Source organism: Tenrec ecaudatus, chromosome 2, assembly GCF_050624435.1.
Source record: "Tenrec ecaudatus isolate mTenEca1 chromosome 2, mTenEca1.hap1, whole genome shotgun sequence".
Taxonomy (NCBI): domain Eukaryota; kingdom Metazoa; phylum Chordata; class Mammalia; order Afrosoricida; family Tenrecidae; genus Tenrec; species Tenrec ecaudatus.
Genome location: NC_134531.1, coordinates 274,056,007 through 274,077,571, shown reverse-complemented (window position 1 = coordinate 274,077,571; position 21,565 = coordinate 274,056,007). Strand labels below are relative to the sequence as shown.

The 21,565-nt window shown below is 35.9% G+C and overlaps 1 protein-coding gene across 1 annotated transcript in view; it reads left to right on the top strand.

The window, feature by feature from the left end:
* ROBO2 (roundabout guidance receptor 2) overlaps positions 1-21,565 on the top strand; it is a 210,576-nt gene that overhangs the window by 115,774 nt on the left and 73,237 nt on the right. The window contains exons 13-15 of the mRNA XM_075542944.1: positions 3,177-3,408; positions 7,495-7,619; positions 10,010-10,181. Coding sequence (XP_075399059.1) covers positions 3,177-3,408; positions 7,495-7,619; positions 10,010-10,181 — 529 coding nt within the window. The remainder of the gene's footprint in view (positions 1-3,176; positions 3,409-7,494; positions 7,620-10,009; positions 10,182-21,565) is intronic.

The window sequence follows — 21,565 nt, the reverse complement described above, 5'->3', positions numbered from 1 at the left end:
CAGCTGTTTAATGTTCTTCTTAAAAACACAGCTTGCTTCCTTCAGTATTAACAAGCTATTGTTGTGAGTTATGTCTTTCTTGCAGTGTGTAAATTCACTTAAAGTGAATGCAAAGAAGTTTATAAAATCCAAGCTTAATGTTGTTTTAACATATGTTGCGAGGGTTTTTCTGAACGTTGACATTTTTGATGAAAGGCCTCTCTTTTTAGGTCTCATACATTTAATTTTGTTTCTTCTTGGTTATTTTGTTTTAGAGTGTCAGAACAACTCTTTACGAGAATAAGAATGTGTCAGTGGGTACAAAGAGGGAGTCGAGAAGACTCAAAGAGCATCAGCTCTGGCATTAGATCTGGGATTGTGTTTTCTAGATGTATGTTCACATAAGGAGCACACTAATTCCAGAAAATTTCAGAGGGCTAGAAACTATCAGGTTGGTAAAGAATGTCTCTCTTGTTGAGACTCACCTGGGAGGGTCTCTATAGAGAAACACACAGCCTCCTTCCCCACCAACTGTATGGAGATGCTGAGCGTGGCCTCACCAATCAGAGAAAAGCCTCCCATTGCTCTATTGCATTTTTATCAAGTTCAGTAGGTTTTACTTTTTTAAAGCTATACTTTAAGTTAATGACCATTGATTTGCGACCTTCACTTAAAATACATAGATGTACGTGATAATGCTGCAACTAAAGAAGAACTGTTAAAAGTTAGATAAAGAAGACCCTTTTAACAACATGCTGACAATCAGATAAAGCAAGTATTTAAAGGCTGAAATGGTCATCTCCATCATCACATTCTTTAATTCCCATTTCTCCTCAAGCTTCCTGAAATGAGGCGATTTCATTTATTCTCCATTAATCTTTACATGTTGACAGTGAAATAGTTCAAGTTAAAGATTTTTTAAAATAGGCTGTTAGGCTCTGATGTGAAATGTTCATTGGAAAAGGTGCTCTTAAAATTTGTGTTTAAATCAAGCATTTCTAGAGTCAGGGAAAGGCCCTCAACGGTGTTTCAAAACCTAAAATCCTTTTCCCCCTGAAGATGCACCAACGGTACTGCTCAAAACAATCACTGATGACTTAACACACCCACCACCAACAGAGAGGGCCTATTTGATTGTGCATTTATGTTTTAATTCTTATATAATTCTTAGAAAAGTGAACAAAAATACTTTCCAAAAATATTTTGAAGTGTTGGAAAAAACCCATGTAGCACCACGATTGCCTAGTAGCTCTTTCGGAGAATAGTATTTAGATTCAAAATCTCAAATCTTTGTTAAAGCAAATTGCTTACCCTAAATATTGCCTTAAATAAATGAAGAACTTGGTGAAGTTGTCAAATTGTCTACATCGTGGGATTACTGGAGGAGCTAGGGATTAATGAATGAAAGTCTTTTCATATATGTGTTAGTGAGTGTAAGTGTATCATGATCACTTAGATCATGTGCTCTAGCTCCATGACTTTTAGACTGTCTCATGTGATTTCATATCCAAAGGGATTTCATACATGGTATCCCTGGAAGCCACATATGTGTTCTCGCTATGTCTTCATAGAAATTTTATCTACCCTGCCAGACTCACTCAATTGCTCTCAATTAGCTTATTGGACATCTATCTTCTTTTTTGTAGTTTATTTCTGATTATTATGAACTCCTTTGGTTGGGGGAATTTGGAATGAGTCGCCTAGTGTCTATATTCTATGAGGACAGACATTGATTATGTAGATTTCCCATTTTATTTCTAAAGTCTATCAAAATTAGTAGGAACTGATCAATATATTTTGAGAAAATAAAACAGTTGATGAACAAATAAGGGTTAAATCATAAATTCCTGCTAAAATTGGCATTGCATATGAAATCGAAAAAGCTGAAGTTGTTCAGTACAGGGAAGATGCAAGCAGATCTGAAATAGATAGCCAGGCAGACAGATAGTCAAGACACACCATTGCTACAGCCGAGTCTGATTCATGACACCTAAAACAGAATGAAATGCTGCCTAGTCCTACATCAACCTTCACGACTGCCATCCTGTTTGAATTCATGAGTGTAACTCCTCGGCCAATCCATACCTTACCCCGCACACCCACTGTTGGTGTGATATTCTCCCCTAGTCACTGATTCCTCCTCCTAGTTTCTCCAAAGCTGACAAGTAACTGTTTCCAGTGTTCCACGTGATGCAGAAGGGGTGATTTGGTTAAATTTTCAGAATTAAGTCACTAGGTTTTTCTTCACAGATTATCTTCGTCTGTGAGCACCCGTGAACCTTTTGCATGTTGGGTGGTCTTGCATGTATTTGAAATACTTGTGGCATAACCATTTAGATCAGGATCACAATAGAAAATCCTGGGAGGAGAGGAGAGAAAAAGATGTAGAACAAAATTCAAAATCATAAAAGAAGACCAGACTGACTGTTTAGATAGAGACCTGTGAAAACCTCAAGACTGAGACGCCTCTTAGGCACTCTCCTGCCCAGGAACCAGAAGCACCTCTTGTGATCAGCATCAGCACCAACAACAGGCAGGCCTTTGATGTGAATAATGATATCAAGGAGCAGTAGACTAAGTACAAGCAACCACGGAAGACCAAAGGGGCAGCATTTTATCTAAAACAAAGTTCAGAAGACAGAAAAGAGGGATGGATGGAAACAGGGAAGCTAGAGAGGGAGCAGGAACAGTTACATTGCACTGAAGGGATTACAACCAAAGTTACAAAACACAGTGAGAATATATCATTGAATGGAAACCTTGTGCTGTAAACTTCCTGCCAGATGTCAATAAAAAGAAAAATAGCACAAGTTTCAGTACCACAGCAGTAAGCAAGCCACAACAGTACTGCAAACTGTCAGATGGTGGCGACGAGAAATACAGCTAGGGAAATTGGCAAGACTAGACCTAGGGATATGAATTAATGATGCAGGTATCTGAGTACTTTCTGTGGGATATGGTCAATAGGAGTGAGAGAGCTGTTCCACTTTATTTTGGAAATAACTTTGGAGTAATGTGAACACAGAGTTGGAATCAGCTATCTCTCAATCACAAGCAGGGAGATGAGGGCGAATGCCAGAGCAACACTTACGTGAGAGTTGGTAGGAATTAGCAGAGGGATAAGAGGAGAGAAGATGAATGCAAAGTTTCATCTGAAGTATTTCCATGTGTCTTCAAATCTCCTTTGTGTCTTTCAGGTGGATCGCCAGCCCCAGTTTATTCAAGGCTACCGGATTATGTATCGACAGACTTCTGGCCTGCAGGCTACACTGGCATGGCAGAATTTAGATGCCAAAGTCCCAACCGAAAGAAATGCTGTGTTAGTCAATCTGAAAAAGGGAGTGACTTACGAAATTAAAGTTCGGCCATATTTTAATGAGTTCCAAGGAATGGACAGTGAATCGAAAACAGTTCGTACTACTGAAGAAGGTCATTATTCAGATTTCTAAAATATACCAAGCTATATCACCATAAAACAGATGTCTGCTTTGTTACTAACTTACCACCATTCTTAGAAGAGTATAAAGATACAACCTTAACATGGATTTAGGAAGTATAGGTTTTATTTTTCATTTTACTCTGAATACCTTAGACTGCTTTGATGGGTAAATTAGATATAGATAGATAGAGATAGAGATAGAGATAGATATGAAGGATGGGTAATCATTTCAGTTTTTCTTAAGTAAGTCTTTGCCCCCAATCTTCCATTTGTGTCTACACTGCAATGGAATGATACTATTTTCCAGTCTGTCTAATGTGATTTTTAGCTCATTTAACTTCATTAAAGGATCAGCTACCAGAAAAACAAGTACGTAGGCTCTCCTTTGTGACTTCTCTTCCAAAGAGAAGCTGTAAAGGTCCTCAGTGATACTTTCTGTGGGTTTTGCCGACCTGACCCCTAATTTCTAAACCTGAATCTCACTTACATATATGTGGTGGCTTGCTTCGCACTCATGTTTGTTGTTTTTGTCCCCTCACCTTTGGGACTGTTCTTGTCCACTGAGACTTTAAAGCATGATCTTTGGCCATTCATTTCCTAGTTTTCCTTCACTAAAGCACCATCAGAGTAGTCAATTTTAGCTATCAGTATTATAGGTACCCTTTTATCATGCTTTTGTATATATTTTATGTGTAAAACCCTTACTAAGAGTTTTCTTCTAAGCACATTATATATTAACTACTACAAGAGCAGTACTGCAAAAAATGTGTGGTAATTTCACATGCTGACATGGACTTGCCCTTGTTTGGCTAAGTAGCTTTTAAAATATATGCTTCTTATAGAAGATTATCTTTACGTGGTTTATAGTATGAAATACTGGCATGAACAAAAGTGGATGTTTTTAAAGACAGCATGCGTCGACTTCTAGGATCTGTAAAGATGGAGATAACCACCTCAATGAAGCATGGTTCTTTATTCTCAATCTAATTTCACTCTATGCTACAAAAGCGTAGTGCTAATAAGTGGGGTGGATACAGTTAATATAGAAGGCTATATTTGAAGCGCACTTCCAAAAATCAATTTCACTGCAGACTCTGCGTCTGGATCACACATTTGTCGCCATGCAGAATGCATTCATCTCTGAGTTCGGTGGCCTTGGGAAGGTAACAAATGGAATGCAGCTGCCCCATGTCTGGGGACGATGAGCGGCCCTTTGGGTTCGTTCCACATCTGTAGACAGAAGTTGAGTGCTGAAATAATTGACCTGTCAGGAAGCAGACATGGTGTTCTCCCCAAGCCAGGAGCCAGGCAAATGAGAATCCCGTTTTGAAAAGTGCTATTTCTCAATGTAATCCACTTCATAACCACAGAGCTAGTAGACAAGTAGTTGAATCTATGTCATTGTGCCATATTCTGGAGCAAGATCATCACAGGGGAGAATGATAAAGGGGAGTGTTGTGTTCACATGTCTTACGTCCCATCTCAATGCAGACACGGCCAGACCTCAGTGAAATGCCATCGAGGCAATTGCACCCAAGGTGGGAATCATTACAGACAGTCTAAACGTCTGTCTTCGGATTCCATTTTACATATTCGAAAGGACTAACCTGAGTAGCATTTTCAAGTATTGACCCTTCTCTATGAAAATCCTTTAATGCCACAAAAGTCTTTGATATTTTAACTGTCAAGGAGGATTATATACAAACTCTTTTGAGTTTGCTTTTCTACATTTGGTTAATCATAGTGATTCACTGAGAAGAGTTTGTTTTTTTTTTTGCTGAAATATTACCATTTCCCAGATCTCAGATGTATTGTATTGAAGATGCTGCAATCTAAATTAAAAAATAGATCCTCGTTCATCTTTCATAATTGTGGTTGTAATTGGGCAAAGGAGAAATTATAAAGGAAATTATTGTAGGAAATTAAAATCTGCTTAGTTCCTATTTGAACTATCAAGAACTGTTTTCATTTCTATCATCCTAGCCTTTTGCCTATCCATATAAAATAAGCTTATAAATTGTAAATTAGAGGTAAAATTATCATAATCATTTTGTTCAGTATGAAAAACAAAAACATTTGTCTCCTGCATTTGTATAAAGAAAAAAAATATTCTTATTTACCCAGTAAAACACGAATCAACTCAAAAATAAAAAAGCTGTTAATATGGCCACTCAGAGTTAACTACTGTAAATCATTGGGAACATAGACTTTTAAAATATCTGTTTAGTTTTTGGTTATTAATTTATTGTAACAATTTTTTAAAGTTTTTTAAGTAGGGGTTTATATTTCCAATCTTCAATTTTATATTCCATAATTTAAATAGTTCACCTAACCTCCACCCCTTAGATTTCTCTTCTTCCTTTGATGGATTAATATCTTCCCTTTAGTACAGCGGTTCTCAACCTGTGGGTTGCGACCCCTTTGGGGTTCGAGGGATCCTTTCACAGGTGCTGCGTAAGACCATCAGAAAACACATTTCTGCCAACATGCAGATATGCCCACATATAAGTAGCAAGCATGAAGACTGTTACCCATGCTAAACCATACTTTAGGACAAAATTTCATTTGTTTGTAATTAGAAATAAATATTGCACAATATATAATTACATATTGTTTGTGATGAATCACTATGCTTTCATTATGTTCAATTTATAATGATGAAAATACATCCTGCATAGCAGATATTTACATTACAATTCATAACAGTAGCAAAATTACCATTATGAAGTAGCAACGAAAATAATTTTATGGCTGGGGATCACCACCACATGAGGAACTGTATGAAAGGGCCATGGCATTAGGAAGGTTGAGCACCATGGCTGTAGTCAAACTTCCCTAAGGCACTCTCTCTCAACCCTCCAGGATGGCTTCATCTTCTCTCCTTCGCCCTTTCGACCTAGGGAACCTCCAAAGTCTGTTCCTTTTGGAATGAAACTCTGTTTCGTTCCTTTTAGCAATGACCTTATACAATATTTTCCCTTTTGTGATTGGTGTATTTCACTCAGCGTAATGGTTCTAAGGTCCGACCATGCCATGAGGGGTCTCATGGCTTCGGCATGGTTTGGTTTTCAGGGGTACATAGTATTCCTATGTGTATATTTCTTCATCCTTTCTTCTACTTGTGGGCAGTTAGGCTGTTTCCGTCTTCTCCATATTGTGAACAGTGCTGTGATGGCCACAGGTGTGTGAATCTCTGTCTGAGCTATGACTTCACTAGGGTACATAGCCAGCAGAGCAATTTCTAGATGGTATGGAATTTCGATACCCAGTTGTTGGAGGTGATACCATATCGCTTTCCACAGTAGTTGTGAATACTGCCACTGACACCAGCAATCTATGGGTGTTCGAATCTCTCCATGCCCTCTCTAGCATTTTTTAAAATTGTGTTGATATTGTTGGTCTAAAGTGAAATCTCATCTTTGACTTGATTTATATATAGCTCCTAGTGGTCGTGAACATTACTTCTGTGTGTTAGACATTTGCATGCCATCTTGGATGAATTGTTTGTTCATATCCATTGGCCATTTAAAAAATTGAGTGATTTGTCGTTGACTTACTGAAGTATTACCGTTTTTTTATTGCTCTCTTAAAATATTGTTGACAATACTGCTTTCTTAAGAAAGACAACCTGTCAGAGTTTAGGAACCGAAACTCCAGAAATGAACGTGGATTGCAGTCCTGACTTGTTCTTTAAGTGTTAAAGTGGCCATGAGTTTTCTCCTCTGTAAAACTGAGAGAAGCAGTATTTCTCCCTTATGAACTTATTATGAAGATTAAGTCAGGCACTTCGTACTGGCATTTAGAAAGCTGGCCTTAGAATTTACCATGGGCTGTTAGGTTTACTATTGAGTGCACAGTACCACAGCTGTTGCATTTGCTTGAAATCTCTCGATTATGCTCATAATTTAAGGCTTATTTTCTTCTGCAGATTTATCATGTTGAGCAACACTATATACACATTCAGACCCACTAAAACCCAGAAGCGTATGAATCTTATCTCTATATTCATACTCTCTAATCGTGTGAACTCCCCCCCAACTTCCTATTTGTGTTTCTTCGGTTTGTTCCTTCTGCAGCCCCGAGTGCCCCTCCACAGTCTGTCACTGTGCTGACAGTCGGAAGTCACAATAGCACGAGCATTAGTGTGTCCTGGGAGCCCCCTCCTCCAGATCACCAGAATGGAGTCATCCAGGAATACAAGGTGAGCACAGAGATATAGGTCTCCAGAGTCCCCAGGGTCCCGTGGTAGCTTGTCTCTGAGTGTGTTTAAATATAAAGTGATTATTTGCCAGACCATGACAATGTCCTTATGTGACATGTGATTTAAAAAAAAGTACGGTATTAGACCTTAACTCCAAGGTCATGTCTATATAACACAAGCTCACTGGACAAGTAAATCACCACAGTACAAATAAATGATTTCTTTCAAGTGTGGTCCCAGAACGCCCAGAGTAGACACCCTCATGCCTGGAGTTGCCCTTTGTGTCACTATTGTGATTCTGAGTGAGAAGCATTTGGAGCCACTGTTTTGAAGCTGCTTTCTCTTGCAAACATGCTTCCTGATTTAGAGAGCACAGTGGGAAGAGAGAGACAGTGGTTGGTGCAGGGGAGGTGGATCAGCATAACCAGTTCTAAATCTTAGATTCTGATCAATTTTTGAGGTACTGTATAAAATTCCATTTGGAAAAAGGGGACCATTATATCAAAACAGCTTGAGAAAACTGACATTAAAAAGTTGAATATCTCATTTTCAACTGGTAAGTGTGTTGCTAATTAGAAACATCTATTGTATCATTGCCATCATTTGATGTTTATTTAAGATGCAGACTATATCTACGTTTGTGAAATAAGGTTTTGTTCAATTGTGATGAGATCACACCATATAAGAATGTAAGAAACCCCATTAAAGTTGTAAAACTATCAAAACTTTGAATTTTTGCTATTAATGCATATTTATAGAATTCCAAAAATAGCGTAACAGATAGTTACAGTAGAGCATATAGCTAGGAACCCTCCTTATCCAGGAATACTTAATTGTCTTGTAAAACAAACCGAATAATCTCAATAAAATATAATAGCATCGTATTTTGTTATTTTTCAGAAAAATTATCAATTTTAAGTCAAATTTTCTGGAAATTAAAATCGATTTGCTGGAAGCAATGGATGCCATATGCAAAAGAACTTATTTTTTAAATCCCCATCACATTATTAAAAGACATACCTAATAAATATAAAAATGTTTTACAATAGCATGATTCTATAAATATTAATATTTTACAAATATTAAGACACATTTTTTTTAAATTCTGAATTGAGTGGGGAATTTACATTTCAGATCAACTTCCATTAAAGGGTTCAAACTGCTCATCAACTCCCAGTGCACACATTTTTCTTTCAAAGCAAGACTTGTCCACCATGGTTTTATGTGTGTGGATGTGTGTGTGTGTCCTAAGTTTTATGAAGCTAGGGATGTGTTTTTGTACAATTGGTGATAAAGTATCCTAAGTCTTTATTTGCTTAAATCTCACAAACTTGCATAGATTGTAAAGTTTCACACTCAAATATTTTTATATTTTGGATGAAGGCATATATATATGTATATATTGGTGTATATATGCTTATACATATTCCATTAGGAAGAATATAGGTGTCATAGTGAAAATAATGAAAACATAACATTTACAGAAATTTTATTACTAAAAAATGTTGAGAACTTGACCATTTAAGAATCCAATCATGTATGGTCCTAGTTGAAATATTACATAATATGGAAACACATATATGTACACTGTAGAATTATTTTAGGTCAAATTTCATAATAAGAAATGTTCATATGCTAAAAGAAAATGTACCCTGGAGTTTTAATCCAAGTGGATTCAAGGTCCGTCTTTCCCAATATCAGTGCCCCTGTACCAATAGTGAATTCTCAATATTACAGACCGCCACCACTTGTTCTTCATGCATGTGTATGTGTGCGTATATATGTTTTGATCAATATTAAGATTTATTAGTGCCAATGTAAACATTGACTTTAATTTCATCTCAGTCAATACCTGTAACTTGGGTCCATCAATCTTATTAACTACTACTGTGTAAGTTAATATTTTCTTAAATGAATTATAAATCACTTAGCTGTACATCTACATACCTTAGGTATTATATCTTGTAATCACCAAATTTTTATAGTTTATATACATAATAAATCTTTGTAAATAAATTAAACAGAGGAAATGTCTTTTAATCCATACTAAAATGCCATTTGCAACTAAAACCTACTTTTCAGAAGGATTAAGGAGATCATTTTGCTTTCTAAATTCATTGTGAGCATTCATTGCTGACAGTAAGACAGTAAGTGAACATGGTGTAGTTTTAGAATCCCTTTTTGTCATTACTTTAATGCACACACAAATATACATAATATACATATGAAAATAAACTTCAAAGATGACTTTACAAAAGTCATTTGCAAAAAAACTCATATGCAACCTAGAACATAGATCGGTCACCATTAAAATTTTAGCCAATTGTAATATGATACATACTAAAAATGATAATTTCATAGTCTTTGTTATTAATTTTCGGTTTCTGTAGATTTGGTGCTTGGGCAATGAAACTCGATTCCATATCAATAAAACTGTGGATGCAGCTATTCGGTCTGTTATCATCGGTGGATTATTCCCGGGCATTCAATATCGAGTAGAAGTTGCAGCTAGTACCAATGCAGGGGTTGGAGTAAAAAGTGAACCCCAGCCCATCATAATTGGTGAGTACCAACTATCTGGTCTATGCCTCTGAATTAGACAACTAACAAGGAGGTGGAATGGTTGACTGAGTGTACCCTCCAAATACTCATGTCTGATAGGTGTTTATGAATGATAGACATATTTCTTATACGTGGAAGTATTTTCATATGAAAATACTCAAATTCTAATGTTCCTAAGAGTTCTTTAAGATTCTTTAACTTATAATCACTAAGAATATTAATATTGAAAGTTGCTTTGAAAAATGTTGTAAAGCAATAGTTTTGCTGATTTGGGCACATTGAAATGCGATAGAAAAGGAGATGCTCATGAAGATTGCATTTTTTCCAATGTAAATGCTTCTTCTTAGGTGGAAGATATATATTTTTTTCCAAAACCATCTTATTGGGAGCTATTATTTTCAAAAATAACTACAGGGTAAAAGATAATTTGTAACCAAATTTACTATTTCAAAGGAGACATTTCAGTTGTATTCAATATCATTGTTGCATAAAATTCTTCCTTTTTACTGTAAATTACATTTTTGTATTCTTGAAATTTATATACACAGAACTATATAGTGTACCATATGTTGTTCTGGTTTCTTTCATTCTTTGAGATGCTTCTGTAGGTGTGTTACGCAATATATATAGTCATTATTACTGAACTACATGTGTATTCAACTGTGTATATACCATGCTTTGTCTATCCAATTTTTATTGAGAAGGTAAAAATATCTTCTTTGAGTGTTTTTGATAGCATGTGTTTATCTCCCTTGGAAAAATACCTAGCTCATTGGCCATTTGTATTTTTGCGTGTGACTTGTCCAATTCTTCTTTTAAAAATTAGGATGTTTGCTTCTTGTAATTGATAAATATAGGTTGCTTATGCACCATATATGCGCATTGAAAATATTTACTCCCAATACAGGCGTCCCTATTTATGTTTGTAATAGTGTATATTAATGAACAACAAATTTATATTTTAAGAAAATATAAGTTATCAAATTTTTACTTTATGCATAGCGTTGTGTAAAAATAATTGCTTAAATTTGGCTAAAGATATTTTCCTGTATTCTCTACTATATTCTTGTTCAATTTAGCTTTTATATTTAGGCCTATAATTTATCTCAAATAATTGCATGTGGTTTTATGGATGCTGGTTGCTTTTTGTTGATTGATTTTCATTTGTATATATAATTTCATAGTCACAATTTATTGAAAAGACTTCATTTTTTTAATTAACCATATGTGTGAATCCAAATCCTGGATTACCTGTTATTTTATTTTTCAATATGTTCATCCTTATAGCAAACCACACTGTTTTGTTTACTATAGTTTATAATAAACCTTGAATTCAGGTTATATAACTACACCATCAATTTCTTCTTCAAAATTTAAACAAATATTCTAGTTTCTCTCACATCCCATACTTTTCAAAGTAGTTTATCGATCTCTGCCACAAAGAAAGTTGAAATTTGGATTGAGGAAAATGTAATATACATTTTTAATTGGAAATAATCAATATTTTAGTCTTCTCTCTTTCTCTCCAGGAGCATGATATACCTCTTCATTTTCAAATTCTCTCTTAATATCACATAATTTTCAGTATAATCCATTAAGATTATGTTTTTTATTCTACTGTAAATAAATTTTACAAGTTTCATCTAATTGTTTTATACACACACACCCCAAAAAAAATAATAATAAGAAAAACTCCTCTGGTAAGTTAAAAAGTATTGCTGCTAGATATCCAGTTCATACCCACATAGGTTTATTCCAAACAAAACCTGCTTAAACATGGCTCTGTGATCAGCGGATCGCTGCATGCACACAAGTTCTCTCAGTAATGCACTTGTCTTAGACTAGTTAGGTGCCTTCACAAAAGGATACTTTTTGCATCATAGGGGGAAATTATTTTGATGTCAGGACTTATACCACATTTTTAACAAAAGTCAAGTGGAAATATTCCCAAATCACTGAAGCTTTGCAACAAGTTTCCAGGAATGTCGCTCTACACAAAACAACAGTTTTTAGTTGGATCGAGTTTTTTGAACAAAGAGGTCAGCTCAGAATGTAAGTCACATTTGCAGGGAGGGAGGTGCAAAAAGGTATCTTGATAAGTGTTTGCGAAGGTCACATGCTGAGCACGGTGGTTTACTGCAAAGAAGTGCATTTTAAATTAATAGCTGCATTGGTGAGGAAAAGGGCAGGGAACTTGTACTGAGGAATATATATTCATATATATATATTTCAGATAGATAGATAGATAGATAGATAGATAGATAGATAGATAGATAGATAGATAGATAGATAGATAGATAGATAGATAGATTTTCGCTAAGGCAATGCATCTGCTTTTTCTTTGAGGTAGCAAGGAATGCCATTGGAAATTCCATTATGAAATCTTGTTCCATCCACCCATCATCCTGATCTTGCCTTTTAAGATTTTTTTTGCAACCTAAATATTAAGGACCACTTAAAAGGAATGTGATTCAAGTCTCCAATGGAAGCACAATGTTCCATGTTGATATGGTGTAGATTGAAATGCAGAGAATTCTTAGGGGAGGGCTTAGAGAGAGAGAAACAGTACCTGTAGAAATGTGCAGAGCTAAATGGAGGTTATGTGGAGACACACTCACTTCACAGTGTGATATTGTTGTTTGATAGCATCCTATGATTTTGTAACATAGTTTTTTACTTACTTTCAAATATTTAATTTTTTACCCTATGCTTGTGATTGCTACTAAATTCACTAAGGTTTACTAGATTTCAGTTGTGTTTTTCTAAGTATATTCAGATAACCATGTTTTCTTATTACTTGTGGTGATATAGTGAATTCTACTGTATGTCATTCAATGGTAGCCTTACATGTGGAATGAATTCTACTTGCCATTGTGTGTGTGTGTGTGTGTGTGTACACACATTTTAAAAATAGATTTTGCTAGGTCCAGTTTGTTAACACTTGGTAAAGGAGTATGCATGTGTGTTCCTGAGAAAGATCACTCTGTCGTTTTCTTCTAATACACTAGTCAGGGTTTAGTTCCAGGCTGCTACTGGCTTTATAAAATGTGTTGGTAGTGTTCCTCTCTTCTCCATGTTCTGTAGAATATTTCAAGTGTTGTCATTGTTAGCTGTTGTTGAATTAGGGTAGCTTGAGGGATGACAAAGTAAAACTTCTCCAGTGAGTTTTGTAGCTGTGGTTTTCTCGTATCATTTAGATAACCAAGGCCTTTCCTCAAAGGGGGAGTCTCAATCACCAGCAGTTAGGTTAGCAGCAGGCCACCAAATGCTGCTTCCACCTTGCCTTCTTAGATGATCTCATAGGACTAACACCATTCCTTCTTTAATTTTTTCTGTAATTAAACTATGTTATTTGTGCAGTTTTCCATACATGTTGAAAGGGTGTTATGGATTTATGCTATTAAGACCGGTTAATTTTTCTTGTGCTGATTTTTATAAGTATGTCTTTTACCGGTGTATTTGTCTATTGCATCCAGTATATTCAGTTGAATATACTGAATTGTTCATAAGAACCCCTAATTATCACTGTGTGTCTGTAAAGGATTATATTCATAGCATCTTCTTTTATCCTCACACACTTGGGAATTGTGTTTTATTTCTTTTCCCAACTTCCCCTCATGTCAAACCAATCTTAGGAATTTATCAATTTATTAATCACTTAGCTTTCTTAATATTTCTTAAAATGTTATTTTTCAAGTACTTTCCTTTGCTTTGATACTTACAACTAATTATTGAATGCTTAATATTCTTCCTTGCTAATAAGAGTATTTAACTACAAATGTTGCTCTAACTATGTCCTCTGATGAGTCGTATAAATCATGATGCCTTGTGTCTAATTTACTGTGAACAACCACAAACCCACTGCCATTGCTTCCACTTCACCTTTAGGATCTTGTGGCAATTCTGCAAGTGTGAGTAGAACTGATCCATCAGGATTCTGAGACCATAATCTTTTCAGAAGCAGATTATAACATAATGTTTGAAAGTTCGCATATTTTCTATTTTTCTTATGGTTTCTGTTTTACCAGAGAGGTCACTTAATAGCGTATTGTTCAAATACTAAATATTTGGGGGTTTTCCATGCAGCCATTATGTCACATCTGTAACTTAATTTCAGTTATATCTAAGAATGTACATTGCATGAGCTATTCTTTTAAGATGTGATGGGCACCATGCCCATCCATGACCAGATGCCAATCATTTGATCTGCAACCAGGCATGTGGATGACCAGCTTTTTGTTCCAGGCTGCGTGACATTGCCGGAGCCAAGGCTAACTCAAGCATGGCTAACAACAACATGTTTGCTCCATCTCATGTTTGGATGGTTTTTCTTTTTTCATTCTTTTACTTAAACCATTTTCCCATGTTTAAAGCATATCACTATTATTTAAGAAATGCATTGTTATATTGCTAATTTTTTATGTTTTAATTTTTTTCAATCTGATAATCTTTGCTTTTTAATCTGAGTGTTCAGACTCGGGTATTGAATATCCTTATTCAATATAATGCTTGGATTCAAAAAGGTCATTTAGTATATGTTAGCAATTGATCCAATGTGACTTTAGTCCTGTTTTACTAATTTCTTGCTTGCATGGATCAAGTCATGCTCAGTAGGCTAATCCACTGTTGTCTTAGCTGCACCTTCTTCTTTTTTTCCAGAATGGTTGCTCTAAATTGTTTTTTATTGTATACAATTCTTAAACCTGTTGTCATCAAGTTCACGCCATAACTCAGTGACGCATTAGGACAATGTACAACGGCTCCATCAGAATTCTGAGACAGCACATAGTGATGAGAGCAAACAATCTCATCTCCCTCTCAAGCTGCAGCTGGTGGTTTTGACCATGGCCCCTGGTGTTCAGCCCCATGGGTATTCTACTACACCGCCAGGGTTCCGATAAAACCATTGTTGCCAATAAGTGCTGTTTGGTTGGTTCCAAATCATAGGCACTTCCGTACAGTGAATGCCACGGGCTGGATCCCGCGTCATCCTCACAGTGGTCCAGGTTTGGGCCCACGTTTCCTGAGGGTCTTTTCACTGACCCTCTACTATACCAAGGATGATGTCGCATGCTATCCTTTACCAGTGACCACTTTTTCCTAATCACATGTCCAATGAACCTGAGACAGTCTCCTGATTCTCACTTGCAAAAAGCGTTCGTTACACTTCTTCCAAGACAGATTCATTTGTTTGAGCAGCGCATGCTTTTTTGATATTGCAAATCCCATAGCTCAAGTGCATCCATTTTTCCTCAGTCTTCTTTATTTAATGCCCGGCCTTCACATCCATATGAGGTGGCTGAAGGTACCACCGCTTGAGTCAAATGCAATTCAGTCCTCAAACGGATAACTTTGCCTGCCCTTTAACTCTTCAAAGAGCCTTGTACACAGATCTGCCCAGGATCACTTGACTGCTGCTTCTGATAAAGCAGTATCAATTCTGTATTTCCCTCTTCTTTACATTTCTTATACTTTCATTAGATATGTAAAAACAAAATATACAATATAATTAAAAGTAAGATATTCAAAAGGTTTATTCGTTTACCCCGAATTCATGATCATACTGTATTAGCTACTCTAAGGCTATTTTTCCCTTAAGTTCAATATTTGTGTCATTTTAGTCTATTTTTATTGTTTTCTTTTTCTCCCCTTTTTTTATTGGTTCACAGATTCTATTTTGTTGTTGTTTGTTTTCTTTGAAGACAAAGAAATACTTTAATTTTTTTGCTCCTGCTATATGCTGGCTATTGTAGTTGACATCTTATAGAAAAGTTTCTAACTTCTCTCTTTATAATGCATTCTTTACTGGGAGTTAAACCAGATACAATATCATTCCAGAGTTCAATCACATGAAACAGAATTGCTATCACCATCGGTTTCCAAACCTTCTTTGACTTCCTGGACTCCTGGACATTGCCCCACTTTTGCCACCTCCCCACTGTCCCCACGCCCCCTGCAACTTTCATTGCACTCGCTGCCCCTATAGCTCCATCAGTCCTGGGTTTCCTACACCAAAACACAGAAAAACATAGAACACAACTTCATGAGGGTGACCTCCAATGACATATCAACTCTGAGATGCACCCTAATATGAACAAACAAAAAGAAAGGGAAAAAAAACCCAAATCAGAAAATGTTGAAAATCAGAGCAGGTTCGGCATGCATCAGAGGGGTATCAATCAACCGAAAAGGTTTTAACTGATCAAGGCAGCTGGTTCCTTTGGCCTTCTATAATCATCTCTCCAGTGCACTCTTTAGTAACCACTTTCCTCTCATCCCGCTACTGTGGATAGAGGGAACTCACCAGACACTTTATTTCCTATGTAGATCCCACAAATGACTTTTGGGCCCACACTGTCATCCATGGCCTTCTGCAAACCAGATTCTCACAATTTAGGCTCTGATACTAATCCCTCCTTTGATTTTGGATTATAGGAATTACAATCCTTTGGTGACTGATGATGGTGTCCTTCTTTCATGTGGACTTAGTGGATACCTCACTTACATGGCTGTTGCTTAGAGATAAGTCTATCAAGCCCCAGATGCTATTTTATCTGAAAGTTGGGCACCATCTAAATTCTTCACTATATTTTGCTGTAGCATCCATATCTTCTGTGTTCCTTTCCTGGGGGTGAGTATGAAGCAGGGCCATGATGTAAAAGCTAATTGTTCTGAAGTTGGACCTAGGATTTAGTGTGACCTCAAAACCCATTCCTGGATATATGCAATGATCAGGATGATCGAAGAAATACGTTGAAAGTTACTCTCGCCCCATATTAATGCATATGGACATTAGGAACTTGAACAGACCCATAGCAAAAAATGGGTCCATATGGCTTCACAGGAGAATTTTACCAAGTATTCTGAGAAGAGCTGACACCAATCCTCTACAAACTCTTCCAGAATACAGAAAGGACAGAAAGCTCCCAAACTCATGCTGTGAAGCCAGCCTTACCCTGACCTCAAAGCTGCAAAGGGCCCCACTGGATGGAGAACTACAGACTGGTAACTCTCATTAACATGGATGCAAACCTTCTTACAAAGCTTGGCCAAAACAATCTAACAACATGTCAACATAAGTAAATACATCATGACCAAGTGAGATTCATACCAGAACTTCGGGGATGCTTCAACATTCGATAAACCATTAACATAATCTACCACATTAACAAGAAAAGTGATAAGAACTATAGGGTCATATCAATCGATGCAGAAAAGCGTCTGACAATACTCAGCACCCATTCCTAATAAAGACTCTTAAGACGATAGGATTAGAAAGGCAAATCCTCAACACAAGGCCGTATATGAAAACCAATAGCCAGTATTACACTCAATGGAGAAAAGCTGGGGGAACGTTGAGGTTCTGCTGAAGGGTGTGAGTTCGTGCCAACAGGTGATTCCGTTGCTGGCTGCTAGATTTGGACTTGCTGAGGCTTGGTGTTGCATTGAGTTAGCTTAAGACGGTTTTATGTTTTTCCTTTACTCAGACTTTGGTGTTGAGCCTCGATATAAACTCCAATGCTATGCCTTCTTAGGGCATTATTAAAAGCCCTAATATTTTTATATGCCCCATGTAACTTGATGAGATGTTAACCTTAAATACAGATTTCTTCGTAGTGGACTTCAGCTGAAACCTCTGCTGAAAACTTCCAAATTTGTCTTTTGCTTCCCACCAGGCTCTTTGGAATTCGGTTTCTGTCCCCGTGGTTGAGGGGCCATGCTAGGATTTGAGGGGAGTTTGTTTGCAAACATGGGAGTGTCTCCTGCAGGCACTCCCTCTGCAGCGTAGTTTGCTCCTCGGTGTCCAGTCGCTCTAAGAGCCTCCAGCATTGGACAGCTTCTTCCAGAGCAAGACTGAGCATTTTAGCGAGTGTTTCCTCTGCCCAGCACTACACAAACTGAGAATGCTGCAGGGCTTCATGGATGCAGATTTCCATTAGGGTAATTTCCCATTTGCCAGATCAAATCCCTTTCAGTGTTTTCTGATTTTATTTGCTTGTCAATAAATTTAATTTACAAAAAGAAGTTCTCTCCAAAGCTTAATAAATTTAAAAAGATTTGTCTTATTTCATAGTACATATACATATGAATAGAAATAATATTCAAATAGATTTTTTGCTTCTCCATTTTTTATTTTGTTAAAAATCATTTTATTGGGGGCTCATACAACTTTTATCACAATCCATGCATCCATCCATTTTGTGAAGCACATTTCTACATCCAAGTTTTCTTTTTATATATTTGGAAAATCATTGGAGAATGTTTAACTTTTTAAAAAATTCCCTTCCCTTTCTTAATTAGTCATCCACAGATTGAATTAGTTTTTTAACCTGAGGGAAACCTACAATATTCCCCTTTTGAAATTTTTCTAAAATAAATTGGAAGAAAAAAATAATGGTATACCCCAAAGAATTATATATACTTATATGTGCAAAATAGTTCTTAGAACATAAGCCATTGAATTTTTTCTTTAAAATAGTTCTCCTAAGAATATTTTAATAGGCACGGAAGAGCCCCCAGATAGGTAAGTGCAACTTTTGGACATTTTTTAATGTTATCTTTTTGTTTGTTCTTACTCTATTTCTAACATATATGAAAATGAATATAATTATAATTTAAAGATAAGTAAGATCCTGAAATATGCATGTTTCAGTTTTTTTCTTGTACTATAACTTTTAGCAAAAATTGCATTTCTCAAGCCAAACAAGTTTGTTTTTTTGTTTGGTCTAAGAATGATTATAACATATCAGACTTATTATGCTTGGCACTTATTATAATTGTAAGCAAGGAAAAAAATTCAAGTGTTCCAATAATCATGCCAATGTCATGCCAATTACAGTTCAAATACAATTATATTTGAAAGCATTCATTTATATTATTTTGAATTAAATTTTTGCTTCACTCTTTTTTAATATTTTAAGTACTAACGGTTATAAAATGTGTAATGAGTAAATTTTAATATTTTGTTGAGTGTGTCATATACCAGCTTTTCAAAGTTATTTAATAAATCAACATATTTTAATATTAAATGACAATTTTTAAATTTATCAATTTAATAAGTGATGGGACTACCTGATATTCAAGTAGTTAACATGTGCTGCACTGAATGTGGAATCAAAACAGTAGAATTGTAGCATAAAAAAATGAACACACATGAAAAGAAATGCACATAACGTTATCCACAAGTCTTTTATTCCAAATGATTTATTTCTTTTTTTATATCTACTGCTGTACTTAGGAAAGCTTTTAATTGTTTCTTTCATTATCCCTGCATATCTACCTAACCATCTTGCTTGATGTCCTTCCCTACACAATTGCTATTCTTTATTTGAATGGTGATTTAATGATACTTAATCTTTCCGTTTTAATTTATGCTTTCCCTATTGTTTGATCTGGATGGAAAACAGCCCTTGAAGTAACTCAAGCTCTACTTCCTTTCCCCTTTGTTTTAATTAAATCACACATCGCCACGATATATTTTATGGCTGATAGTTTTAGATTTGTCCTCCCTTGGAGTTGTATTATCTACCCTATCACATTTGAGATTTTATTTCAGGAATATCCAGTAAGAAGAGCTTTAATTAAAATATTACACAACCTTCTCACTCCCATCAAATCAACTCTGACTCATAATGACCCTATAGGACATAACTGCCCCTGTGGGTTCCAAAACTATACCTCTAAGAGAGTAGAAAGCTTTGTCTTTCTCCCTACACAACCTGACATAGATTTAACAACAGGACTGTTCCTTTTCTCCGATTTTCACTCACAAGGTTATCTCAAAATATTCATAATTCTATATTGTTCTTTCACATCCAGACAACATAAATGCAACTAATTCTCCTGCATCCTTAAGCATCAAAGAGTATGTCACCTAACAAATTTATATATTGGCATTTTTCAGTAATCATGCTCAGTAAATAAACCTATTGTTTCTATAATCATTTGGCCTTTTCACGCTTCCATTGCAGAGTTGGTATAATAATATGTGGAACTGCTGCAAACTCTCACAGTAATAGGTACAATTGAATCTGATGTGTCTAATTAATTTTCAGTCCAACAAATTAGTTTTGTTCTTCATTACTCTCCAATGGGAGGAAGACATTATATTTCATTATATTTTTTGTCTGCCTGAACAATGGAGCATCACAGGTCACACACACCGCTTGTCTATGCTCTAATTAGTCTGATAGCATGGTTTCAAAAATACAAGTAGTGTAGAAATAGTAGTACAGGTATAGTAATATAAATATTGCCCCAAGTCAAATACAATAATTTTATGGAACTTTTACACAAATGAAGGACAACTCTATTAGTTACTCCTGTTCCATAAGGCATTTGTTTTCTTTCTAATAACTACTTGTCGTGGAGAAAATCACCAGCTATGTATATGTTTCCTATTGGAAATAGGAGCGCATTTCAAGGCATTATCCCATTGCTGTTAAGTTAATTGAGCTTTATCATGGACACTCTAGAAGACAGAGAGAATTGACCCAGATGTCCCCAAAGACGCCTTGGAAGAGAGAGCATTCTAGCAGCTAACAGAAGCATGGGATTGAAAGATTATTTGCCTTACACAGATTCACTTAGCTAGCAAGCAGCAGAGATGTTTTGCCTTGAATTTTCAAAGAATATATCACAATGTCATGATAATAAAGACAAGTATATCCCACATGTTCCATGATATGCTAACCTAAAATTTGTCATTATGATTTTGCTTACAATTAACATTATCAAGTCTTTGATTAGTCACTTACTAGATATGATATAGACATTAAAATCACTTAGTCATCAGTGTCTAAGTTTGTGTTTTTTTTAGTTGTTTGTTTTGGGTGGGTGGGGGTTTGTTTGCTTGCTTTCTGGTTGAGTTTTGTATGCTTTTGTGCATATAAAATCCAGAATACACAGATCTCTAGTGACTACATTTATTGATATATTGATAATTGCCTAGGGCAGTGGTTCTCAACCGTCCTAATGCTGCAACCCTTTAATACAGTTCTTCATTTTGTGGTGACCCCCAAATAAAATTATTCTTGTTGCTACTTCATAACTGTAATATTGCTACTGTTATAAATCATAATTTAAATATCAGATATGCAGGATGTATTTTCATTGTTACAAATTGAACATAATTAAAGCATAGTGATTAATTAAAAACAATATGTAATTATATATAGTGAAGTATTTATGTGTTTTCCGATGGTCTCAGGCTACCCCTGTGACAGCATCATTCAACCCCAAAGGGGTCGTGACCCACAAGTTGAGAACTGCTGGTCTAGGGGCATGGCTGGGGAGGATGGGGAAATGGCCACTAACAATGGGCAAAAGAAGAAAATATTCTGAAATTGATTGTGGTGAAGATTACAAAATCCTTAAGGTGATTG